The sequence below is a fragment of the Drosophila kikkawai genome, chromosome 2L (assembly GCF_030179895.1).
Source record: "Drosophila kikkawai strain 14028-0561.14 chromosome 2L, DkikHiC1v2, whole genome shotgun sequence".
Taxonomy (NCBI): Eukaryota; Metazoa; Arthropoda; class Insecta; order Diptera; family Drosophilidae; genus Drosophila; species Drosophila kikkawai.
This window is the reverse complement of record NC_091728.1, coordinates 20,925,982-20,937,772: the sequence shown is the minus strand read 5'-3', so window position 1 is coordinate 20,937,772 and position 11,791 is coordinate 20,925,982. Positions and strand designations below refer to the sequence as shown.

The window sequence follows — 11,791 nt, the reverse complement described above, 5'->3', positions numbered from 1 at the left end:
AAATAGTGTCTTTTTGGACTATATTTAGCTTAAAAATTTGTATGTTTAATTTGTTTCTGCTTAAATCAAATAAGTTATTTACCGTTTTAAAAGTTTCGCCATCTAAAAACGTAATGCGGAACGTAAGGAAACGTTCTAGAAATAAGTTGGCAGCACCAAACACATGCCGGCGTAAAAAATAAGATAACTCTGCCTTTTCTGAAACCATTTTAAATGCTTAGAAGGATGAGTAGCGGCTACAGCGGTCAAAAACTGGCGACAGTTGTCAAGGAGCTTGAAAACTTTGCACCTGTAAAGCTGGCAGAGGCGTGGGACAACGTGGGATTGCTGATAGAGCCGTATCGTGAGAAACTAATCACCAAAATATTGCTCACAAATGACCTAACCGAGCCAGTCATGAGCGAGGCTCTCCAGAAGGATGTGGGTCTGATAATCAGCTATCATCCGCCGATATTCCAAGCGCTGAAGAGGATAACGCAGGCCCATTGGAAGGAGCGCGTGGTGACCGCCTGTTTGGCCAACAATATAGCCTTATATTCCCCGCACACGGCGTGGGACAAGGCCTGCGGTGGCGTCAATGATTGGCTCTCGCAGGCGGTGCGTATCCAAAACATCCGTCCCCTGGAACCGGAATTGGGGGCTCCCCCGGGTACTGGTTCAGGCCGATTCATAGAGACCAAAATGGAAATCGATGAGCTGGTGCAATCCCTTCAAAATCACATCCAGAACAGCGTCCATGTAGCTTTGTCTGTCAACCATCATCCCAAGAGTCTCATCCAAACCGTGGGCATTTGTGCTGGCTCCGGTGGAACGCTGCTCAAGGGCATCAAAGCTGATCTCATAATCTCGGGGGAAATGTCACATCACGAGCTGCTAGAGTTCAATCATAACAACACCACAGTTCTGCTGTGCAATCACAGCAATTCGGAGCGGGGATTTCTCAAGCAATTCGCCCCGAAACTAGGGGAACTCTTGAAGGGAGCCTGCGAGATTATTGTGTCTGCTGAAGATAAGGATCCATTGATTACCGTGGCAAAGGGATCCTCGCTAGTTGATGCGTTCAAGGAAGGACAGTAACAGGATTTTAGATAAATGTATAATGTTTAACAATGCATTTACTGGCATCAAACGTAATGTTTAAAAATAATAATAATAAAACGGATTTTTCGAACGGCCTTAACTTCTAGACTTGATCCAGCTTGAACTTGCCACCCTTGCTGGCGGCATCATTGCGATGGAGTTGATACAGCAGTCGCTGTTCCAGATGCTTTACAGCCGCCACCGTTAGCACTAGGGTATCGTGCTTCAGCATGGAATACACGTTCAGGCCAAAGGAAGGCATCAGATTGACATACCCCAGACTATCGGTGGCCTGGGAAATGTTGGCGGGAAACATGTGATCTCTGGAGAAGCAAGAAATGGGTCAATTGGAATACCCTTTGTTATGGCATTGGGCAAATACTCACTCATCCACAATCAAGACAGAGGGTCCCCAGTTCCTCTCGGCTATTAAATCCTTGAGAAACTGTGCATCCCCCGTAGGTATGTCCACGCCCTCAACGATGTGCAAATCATCCTGGGCCAGCTTGACGCTTAATGTGGAGGTCAGACCGAGAACCCGCTTGTAGAAGGGCAGCATGTAAAAGTGAGTGGTGGGCGAACGGGGTCCATGGACCACGCCGCCGCCCTTGAACAGTGGCGTCCGGATGGAACCGTGGCGAGCGCGGCCCATTCCCTTTTGTGGCCACGGCTTGCGACCGCCGCCCCGCACCTCCGCCCGTGTTTTTGTGTGCGCCATGCTTACATAACGATACTTGCGCTGCCACTCCACATTCTCCTGGATGATGTCCACCCGCGGCTGGGCGGCAAACACGTCCGGATGCAGCTCGATCAGTCCCACCTTGCGCTCCGCCACTGCGTCCGTGTTCTCGATCCATGCCTGCCTGGCTGTACTCCGGCTAACCGGCGAGTAGTTGACGGCGTAATCTTGCGGCAAAATCAAGGGGGTGGATTTGGTAGCAGGTGGAGCGGCCTCGGTTGCAGAGGGTACGGCTTCGGTTGCCGCATTGTGGTTGTTGCTGCTCCGGGTAAAGGTCCTGGCCACTGGATAGAGCACCTGCCTGGATTTATTCAAAATATTCTTCAACATTTTCCGGCAGCGTGCAATTCAGTGTGACCACAGCTAGAATGCCGAGGAATACCAAAGGTATAGGACCCAACTAAAAATGGTCACACCAATTAACGATTGAAAAATATTTAAATGTTGTGTTAAAAAATAAAATGACACTATACATTACAGCTACAATTTTTATTTTCATTGATATTAATTAATAGGATTTATAAGTAATTTTTTTATTGAAACTTTTATCAAAATATTTAATTTTGAAATGTAACTTTAAATAATTATGATTGAGAACTTTAACAAAGTATTTGCATCAGCATTCGTTGAAATTCTCAATCATAGTTATTGCACAATTTTGTAGAATCCATTGGCACATTCATTTTGCCTGTCCTTGTTCCCCAATCTAGACGATGCCGACTTCTCCTGCGCTCCAACTTCTTGGGGACTATTATAGCAATATGTGATTTGTTTAATTTCAACACAACTACAGCTTTCCTGGTTGAAACGGTAACTGGAGTCGTATAGGACTTTAACTTCTTCATTGGCGTGCTGTTCCTGGCCACACGGATGGTTTGGTTGGTCCTCACAGCAAGAGCATTCTTCAGTTCGGTTTCCTTCTTTTTGAGTCTTTGGCCCTCTAAAGCAACTAAAATATTTGGGCAATGAGGGCTTCTTAGTTTTTTCCGGCTTTTCTGATGTATCTTCGCATTGTTGAATCACATTTTTATCTTTTTTTCTGGAATTTCGCCTGCAGACTAGGAATTCTGTTGACCAGGATGGCCTTTTCTCACATTCCTTTGATGGCTCAGTTTCTTTTTCAACATATTTACCTATTTCTTCCTTGCAGCAAATCTGCTCAGGTTTCTTTTTCTTCTTAAAACAAACCAGTCCGCTCGATTTTGATTTAGTTTCTTCGCATTGTGATTCATTTTCATTTTCAAAATTTCGGTGTCTTTCTTTTTGTGAATCTTTCGCATCACTTTTAGGCGCAGGATGTTTTTCTTTATTCTTAAAACAGAAAAGTCCACTTGATTTTGATTTAGGTTTTTGACTTTGTGAATCCTTTTCATTTTTAAAATTTTTGTGTCTTTCTTTTTTGCCATAATTCTCACTTTGCTCGGGGGGAGGTTTTTCTTTCTTCTTAAAGCAGAGAAGCCCACTCGATTTTGATTTTGTTTCCTCACTTTGCGAATCCTTTTCTTTTTTAACATTTCTACGTCTTTCTTTTTTGTCATAATTCTCACTTTGAGAGGGATTTTTTTCTTTCTTTTTAAAGCAGAGAAGTACACTCGATTTTGAATTAGTTCTTGGACTTTGTGAATCTTTTTTATCCTTTTTTGAAGAACCCTCCGAACTCTTAGGAGGAGGCGGCTGTTCTTTCTTCTTAAAGCAGAAAAAAACACTAGATTTTGATGTAGTTTGGTCGACATTTTTACCCGTTTCTTTTTTCAATTTCTCTGCATTTTTTGGGGGAGGAAGCTTTTCTTTCTTCTTAAAGCAGAAGAAACCACTCGATTTGGAGGTGTTTCGCTCAACATTTTTACCCCTTTCTTTTTTCGATTTCTCCTCTTTCTTTGGGGGAGGTAGTTTTTCTTTCCTCTTAACTAAGGTAAGTCCACTTGATTTTGATGTAGTTGGCTCACAATTTCGTCGCCTTTCTTTTTCCAATATATGAGAGGCATTGCAACAACAATCCACAGGCTGTACCCGCTGACAACGAGGTATTTGCCTTTGTTTACAACAAAGGTATTCACATTCACTAGTCGTTGATGGCGAAGATCTTGGGTTGTCTAGGCAATTGGTTTCCCTTGGGGGTCGAATCATCATTTGGTTTGGCTTAGTTCTTTCTTTAGGCGACTTTTTTGAACAACTACAGGCTGAAGATTTGGTTATAGATTTGCACTCGTCGCATTCATACGATGGGGGTTGGCGGCTGCTTGGTCTTTTCCTGACATTTTCTTTTGCTGCTTTTTTTGAATAACTGTAATGGTAATCCCTTGGAGGAGTCTGAGTTTTGCGCCTACAGTCAACTTTAACAAATTCCCGATCTTTTGATTTTTCTATCTTGTCTTTTTGAAAATTATTCAAAATATGTTTGTCATAGCTATTCAGAAGAGGATTCGCTATCAGATAGGGATTATGTCTGTTTCTAGTACAGCTTAGTGGCTGCACTTCCGGGACGATGTTAATTGGCATTTTATCAACAGGTACATATCGATGATACCTTTTTTTGCTGATATGTTTCCTGGACTTTGTTGAATCGTCATCAAACCTATCGGTTTGTCCACTGTCTGAACGGGTTTTTTTGTTAGTCACATCGGTAAAGATAACTCTTTGACGACTAGGAAGGTCTTCATGACTTGTATCTGTGGCAGCTTCCTCGAAACTATTTTCTTCCTTTTCATATTCAGTATAGTTTTCTAATCCACCACACTGCCACAGCTTTCTTCTATTTTCGGTGCAATAGGGATTCTCACAAAGTTCAATACTGCTTCCCACAACAATACTGCATTGGGAATCAGATATTTCGCATGGTACGGCTAAAGCTCTCTTTAATTTACCTGGACAATTTGGATTATTGCATAGAATCGTTATCTTTGGTGCTCTCTTTAATCTTCCTGGAAGTTCACAAACTTCAAAATCAATTTCTTTTCTATTTCTTTTTGTGCGGCTAGAAGAGCAACTCCGTATTTCGGGATCTTTATAATAGACTTCTTGGGAATATTGCTGACATTTGCAAGGTGATTTATGCCTCCTTTTGGCCAGACCCGTCTCCCTTTCTCCACAACAACAGCAACAATATTGAATGCTATCTATACTTTCATTGGAAGCAGCTCTACTACATCTGGAAAACTCATGGTCATGTTCTTGGAATGTAACTCTTCCTCGATTGCTTGGATTCTGATTTCTTATTTGAATCATTGAACATTTTCCATATCGTCGTTCTGTTAGTTTCGATCTGGTCAAGGGATTTCCTGGACCAACAACTGATTGGTGATTATTCCCAAACCAATCTGCATTGAGAAGTATTCTTTCCGGATCATTTATTGATGGATACAGTGGAGCCTTCCGTTCCCGTATAGCACTTGGGTAATTTGGTTCTGTTCTGGGCGATCCACTAGCTGTTCCAAGATCTGGAGTGTTTCTATGTGATATGTTTAAATTTTCTTGATTAGGTGGATTCCAGTTGTAGAATAAAGGCAGATCCTTTCTTTCCAGATAAACATCAGCTGGATTCATTTCATTTTTATAAGGACTATTAGTCGGATATGGGTTGATTGGTCCTTCAAAAGTGACAGGAACAGCTTCATTATATGCCTGGGAAAATTGATTTGGAGAAGGAAAACCAGGCCGATGAATATGCTGTTGGAATAAACCTTGTTGGCAAGGTGGACCTGCAGGTGGCAGTTCTTGCTGGAAAGGCTGATTAGATGCCGACTCTTTTTGACATGAGGACGACACTTCTTCTTGGCAAGGTGGAGTCGAGGGAGACAATTCTTCTTGGCACGGTGGACACGTGAGAGACTGATCTTGTTTGCAAGGTGGAGGTGAGGGACACAGTTCTTGCTTGCAGGTTGGAGTCGAGGTGGCTGCCTCGTCTTGGCAAGGTGGACACGAAGGAGACAATTCTTGTTGGCAAAGTGGAGTCGACCTTGACTTGTGAGCTATATTTATAGTTTGACCATATTTCTCCCATGAATCGACAGGGGTTTTTAGCCTTTTTGGTTGACTTCCGTTCCCTGAACTCCTGCAACTCTCATATCCCTTTCCCTTTCCCTTCCTAATTTCATTTTCCAAACCAGCCACAGTTTTTTGTAGTATAGAAAGAATTTTAATAACATCGCATTGGTCCTCCTTTTGATCGAGTATTTTGCAATTGCAGCATTCATATGATTTGGTTCCCTTTGTATAGTATAAAGTGTCATTGGAACAATCTTCTTCTTCAACTGTTCTATTTCTCCTGGCACTAGAAGAACGATTTCGACTTCGAGATTTACTGCTTGACTTCCGAGATTTTTTACACTGATTCCGGGTTGTACATTTGCAATATTTCGCCTCTTTGTGGCTGGACTCGGTTGAACTGGAAGAGTTTTTAATATCCTGATCCGATAGGTTCTCATATTGCTTATGGTAATCATGCTGTTGGTATAAATTCGACAATCCTTGTTGGCAAGAATGACACGAAGGAGGCAATTCTTGCATGCACGGTGGGCACGCAGAATTCAGAGAATTGCCGCGTCCCAAATGGATTTCCTTTTGATTCGATTCAAATATCAAAGAATTGGTTTGTTGATTTGGTTTTGATTTCTGTTCTGATTTAAATTGTTCTTGCTTTAACGATACTGAGCCATTTTTCTCTAGATGCAAATATTGCACATTCAATTCCCTTTCGCAGGACGTACCCTTAGTGCAATGATGTACTGATGTATTCATGGCTTGCTTTCGTATTGATGATAATTGACTGCATCTATTTTTTTCGAGGGAACCTTGCACATGGTTGGGCGAGCATATTTCTGTCATTATTATTTCTGACGTCTGGGTAACCGCTTCAGTGCATTTTCTACTTGAAATAGCTTCACTGGGCTTACACTCGTACTCCATTTCACATGCTTCTCTTTCACAGTTTCCGGTTCTATAACAGCCCCGACCAAATTCCATAGTATAAGAATGACCTGGAGGCCTTGACCTGTGGGGACAGTTGGTGGAATCTCTACTGGTCCCACCTGTACTATAAATAAGAGAAATTAGTCTAGATCTTGATAAATGTAAGGTCTACAGCAATATTACCTATTCCGTGTTCTGTGTCCTGTCTTTTGTTTTTAGTTGTATCGGTTTTACATTCAGTCGGGATATATCCATAATCACTGCAAGTTTTCCTCTTAGGGCAACTCTTTTCTTTTGGCGATTTTCGTTCACAGCAAAGATTCGTAATTTTGACATGATGCATTTTACAAGAACTTTTATAATCATTTTCACTGCAATCGCTGCTAGCCAATGGCGACGAATTCCTCGACCATGATGTGCTAGCATCTCGAGTTCTTCTGGAACACCTATAAACTTTTTCATCTTTTGAGGGGCATTTTCTCCTGGTTGTCTTTGAAGAGCATTTGCAATGACTGTCTCTGTCTCTTCTCGGTTTTTTTGAACAACATTTGCATGTGCATCGATCAGTACTTGACTTTCTTTCGTCAGTAGAGTTATAATCCGATAGAGTCACAATAACACTGTGGCCATCTTCATCGACCCATTTCTGTTCCTGTATTTGCGTTGCACTGGACATTTCCAGGCTCCATACTTCAGGATTCTCATACATATTTGGTGGCTTGCTAACCTTATCTATTTTTGTTAAGTAGGAATTGGAGCATTGACATTGATTGTTCTCCACTGTTGTATCACATTCCGTTTCGGAGGGACTATAGCCCCCATAATTTTTAAAGGTAACTCCGGGACAATTTAATTTACATTTGGATGAATTTGAGATCTCACTGTTTGATTTTGACGGACATACATTCTGACGGTCCTCTTCACCACTGTAGACTCGGCACTTCAGCCTGACTCCGCTACTCTGGCTGGATCCAATTCTGGGGTTGGTTCTACCTCCTGACGAGTGATTTCGGCTACTACTTTGGGTCGGTGCCGGCGTTTGGGCCCCAGAAACGTTTGCGGATTTGTAAATTCTTTGACGGGTCTTGTTCTTCATGGGGCACTGACACGAGTTAACCAACTTGAGGGGTGTATTGAGATTGTGATCGTAGGGAGTTTGATTGAGAAGGGAGCAATTGGTGATCTCGTCTAGAGATCCCTTGGAATTGGGGTCCATAGCTTCCTCCCTACTCACATTCACCAGCCATTTGGACGGGTAAGCACAGGAGCTGTTTCGAGATCTTGTACTGCCCCTGGAAGTGGATCCTGATCGCTGTCCGCTTACATTTCGATTATAATCTGGCAAGACAATATTAGGGAGTAATGAACACATAAGATTCAGTGCCAGAAAACCCACCATTTGGCTTAGGTTTCCTCGAGGATGATAAGGCTTTCCTTAGATTCTCACAACCCGTTATTTTTCCGGCGGTTTTCCTTTCCCCCGAAGCTGGCTGTGCTGGAGTGCCGGCTGCCGGAACCCTTCGCAGCGTACCCACCGTGCGCGATGAAGGCCTTTCCTGAGTTGGCCCCGATGACAGGACCACTTTAGAATCTGTTTCTCCGTTCTGATTTCTATCAGAATATTCAACGGCATCCTGGCTCTTGTCAAACCCTTGGGTCTGGCAGGCCCGGCGCAGGAGGGTTTGCTGGACGGTGCGCCGTCTTTTGATTTGGGAAGTCGTCATCTCAAAGGAGCGGGAAAAGAGAAGCGGCAGCTCAGAGGCCTAGTAGTAACATTGCCGGGTTGAGTCTAATGACAGTTTAGGAAAAGTCAACACGAAAGATGGAAGTATGTTATATTTTATTGCAAGAATTTTTTTTAGGGAGTTTGGGGGGGACCTGGCCAGGATAGAGTTTCAGCAAGTCTGCTTACATTTTCTTGGGTATCTTAGTAATAATAAATTTAGTTTCTGAGATGTCAGCTAAGATGGTGAATACTACTTTATGGGTGTACTGAAATCCATCGATATCCATTCGGAATTGACACTGATCCAATAAAACTGTCAGATGAGGCCACACTGAGTCATCCAGAAGTCTTCTGAAATGAACTGACAAATGGTATGGGATCTGTATAAATTCCTTGGGGTAAGTAATCGTTTGGATATTATTTATCAGAAAGTGACGTTACAGTCTCTTGTAAAATATTTAAGATTTTTTTTTTGAGTTGATTGAGGAGGTTTTAGCCTCTGTTCCCTTGAAGTGCTCACAGGAAATTGCCTTAACAGCAGCCCCAACCTCTTCCACAGCAATAGTCCAAGTTATAGCAAGTTCTTCCCACCGGAGCACAGCAGCAGGAATTAAAGCAACATTGGCCATAAGGACAGCAACCATACTCCAAGCATCTAGGCTTTGGTTCGAGGACAAATGGAGGATTGGCAAACCGATCGTAAACGACTTTAACAGGCCTTTTTTTTCGACGTTTTCTGGGCTGCTTTTTCTCTTTTAAGTAGGACAAGCACTCGACATTCGGCACTATATCACAGAGAGTTCGCTCCAAATTGGAGATATTGCAGTCATCTTCGGTATCACAGCAACATTTATCTTGAAAATTACAACTGCAGATGCTTTGGGAATCACAGCTGTCAGTGTCCGGGATATTACAGATGCACTTGACTTGAGAATTAAAGATGTCATTGCATTGGGAACTATATCTGCGTTTGACTGGAGTATTACAGCTGCAGATGCTTTGAGAATTAGAGCTGCAGGTGTTTTGGAAATCTAAGCTGTCTTTGTAAGTACAGCAGAAATTTTCAGGGATATTACAGCTGCAGGTGCTTTGGCAATTAAAACTGGATAGGGAACTACAACTGCATTTTTCTGGGATACAACAGCTGCAGGTGCTTTGCGAATTAAAGCTGCCATTGGATTGGGAACTACAACTGCATTTGTCTTGGGAATTACAGCTGGACTTGTCCTCATCATCGTCGCATATAGACCGCGAATTTGCACACCTATCACGTTTGCAAGCAGGACAATTCTTGGGTTTTCCAACCGATATGCAAATGGGAACCTGTTTGAAAGGAAATTAAAAATAGTTCTGAATATTCGTATTCATTACCTGAATGCATCTAAATGTCTTGTTTGTGTTATCAGTCACAACAACCTCCTGCATAGTCTCCTGACTTCCCCACTCCGAATAGTTCTCTTCGTTGTTTTGTTGTGTTTTTGATTTCATACTAAAACTCGATTTTCTTGAGCCTTCGGTAGAGAAACTTTTAGTAGACGATTGATCAGTGTGTTGCGATAGCTCTGAATATGCGGAATTAGAAGCCTTGGGGATTTGACTCCCTCCCAAACTACTATCTTTAATTTTGCCTCCAACAGATCTAAGTTGATAATCTGACTCAATCCGATCAGCTGACTTGGTTAAATCAACTGTCTTAAACCGTTCACTTGACTTAATCCGATCACTTGACTTAATCCGATCACTTGACTTAATCCGATAATCTGATTTAATTCGATCATCTGACTTAATTCGATCATTTGACTTTGTCCGATAATCTGATTTAATCCGAAAATCTGATTTAATTCGATCATTTGACTTTGTCCGATCCTCTGACTTAGGCCTGGCATATCGGCTATCGCGGTAAAAGGTCGGCGAACCACGATTCCTTGGCGAGTCGGCGTAACCATTATTTGGATATCTGAAATGTACAGAAATGTACAAAAGCTCTTTCTCTCTCTCATTCTTTACCCTCTGGACTGTCCCCTTGGGTAATCTTGGTACCTAGAATAAGAAAGTAACTCTTTGACTTCATTTCTTAATTAAAAATAGAACAAAACAACGTACCAGTTTCGAAAGTTTCTATTGCTGTCGCCGAGTAGAAAAAAGGTACAAAATTGGAACAGAATTACTTAAAAATTATAATAAATTCACTGATCTTACTATCGAAAATGGTCATCATATCCTGGTCTTGGTCCAGGTCTAAGCGGTGCATTATAATACCTTTACGATGTTTAGATGTTTTCTAAATAAAATCAATGTTTTATAGCACTTCCTAGTCTTACCTATTTGGTGGTCCGCCTGGTCCTGAAAAGCGTCTGGGTCCCGGGCCTGGATGTCCTCTAGTTGCTGGGCAGGGATATCCCGGTCCTGGGCCTGGATGTCCTCTGGCAGCTGGACAGGGATAACCCGTTGCCGGGCCATGATATTCTGGGCAGGGATATCCTCTCGCTGCTGGGCAGGTATATCCTCTAGCTGCTGGGCAGATGGATTCTCCAGCTGCTGGGCAGGAATATTCTCTTTCTCTAGCTGCTGGGCAGGAATATTCTCTTTCTCCAGCTGCTGGGCAGGAATATTCTCTTTCTCTAGCTACTGGGCAGGAATATTCTCTTTCTCTAGCTGCTGGGCAGGAATATTCTCTTTCTCTAGCTACTGGACAGGGATATTCTCTTTCTCTAGCTACTGGACAGGAATATTCTCTTTCTCTAGCTGCTAGGCAGGAATATTCTCTAAGTCCAGAGCAGGGATATCCTGAACCTGGACACGCCGATCCTGAGGTCGGACATTCTCTTCTGGCAGACTGTTGTGGTTGCTGATTGCTAAAAAGCTTAGAGAGTTAAGGAGGAATCAACAAAAAATAGCAATATATTCATCACTAACTTGACCACAACTAGCAAAATGGTGGGTTGAGGGGGCGGAGGTTTTTTCGGTGGAGTATCCTCTTGTAAGATTGAGGTAAACTCGGATGGAGTGTTATTCTCTACTGGGGACAACTGTTGATCATTGGATTTCTTCGGCTCTGGTGCATCTGAAACCACGCTCTCCATAGAACGACGTGTCTTGGTGGACATCCGCCGGACGATATCATCATCTCGCTCAGCCATATTTAAGGACATGACATCAATCCAAGGAACGATATCCGGTTCTCGGAGTATACAGTTCTTGCACCTACAAACCGGCTTTTCCGGCGGCGGCGGGGGCGGCTCACAGTACATAATTGCATCCGGGTGCCATCACTACCAGCACCAAATCAAACCCAAACTCCCATTTAAAAATTTGAAAGAAAGTCGAAAGTAAGAAGT

The 11,791-nt window shown here is 42.7% G+C and overlaps 4 protein-coding genes across 5 annotated transcripts; 1 reads left to right on the top strand and 3 right to left on the bottom strand.

Annotated features, from left to right (window-relative positions):
- The first annotated feature begins 151 nt into the window (after positions 1-151).
- On the top strand, positions 152-1,180 carry LOC108072621 (NIF3-like protein 1). The gene has a single exon (XM_017163847.3). The coding sequence runs from the start codon at positions 214-216 to the stop codon at positions 1,075-1,077; it is 864 nt and encodes a 287-aa protein (XP_017019336.1). The 5' UTR covers positions 152-213; the 3' UTR covers positions 1,078-1,180.
- On the bottom strand, positions 1,098-2,196 carry mRpL4 (mitochondrial ribosomal protein L4). The gene is made up of 2 exons (XM_017163846.3): positions 1,467-2,196; positions 1,098-1,403 (listed from the first exon to the last, which is right to left on the bottom strand). Exons 1-2 carry the CDS (start codon positions 2,147-2,149, stop codon positions 1,184-1,186), a joined length of 903 nt encoding a protein of 300 aa, XP_017019335.1. The 5' UTR covers positions 2,150-2,196; the 3' UTR covers positions 1,098-1,183.
- Positions 2,197-2,293: 97 nt separating this feature from the next.
- Positions 2,294-8,451, bottom strand: LOC121502398 (uncharacterized). 2 transcript variants are annotated; one of them, XM_041775829.2, is made up of 3 exons: positions 8,124-8,451; positions 6,911-8,065; positions 2,294-6,846 (listed from the first exon to the last, which is right to left on the bottom strand). In XM_041775829.2, exons 1-3 carry the CDS (start codon positions 8,449-8,451, stop codon positions 2,465-2,467), a joined length of 5,865 nt encoding a protein of 1,954 aa, XP_041631763.1. In that variant the 3' UTR covers positions 2,294-2,464. The 2 variants fall into 2 exon arrangements, with proteins under 2 accessions (XP_041631763.1, XP_041631764.1); XM_041775830.2 differs by having other exon boundaries at positions 6,496-6,851.
- A 94-nt stretch (positions 8,452-8,545) lies between these two features.
- LOC108072507 (uncharacterized protein CG42266) lies at positions 8,546-11,704 on the bottom strand. Its single transcript, XM_017163679.3, has 7 exons — positions 11,370-11,704; positions 10,775-11,308; positions 10,653-10,712; positions 10,557-10,577; positions 10,461-10,493; positions 9,825-10,410; positions 8,546-9,776 (listed from the first exon to the last, which is right to left on the bottom strand). Exons 1-7 carry the CDS (start codon positions 11,702-11,704, stop codon positions 8,985-8,987), a joined length of 2,361 nt encoding a protein of 786 aa, XP_017019168.1. The 3' UTR covers positions 8,546-8,984.
- Positions 11,705-11,791: the final 87 nt, after the last annotated feature.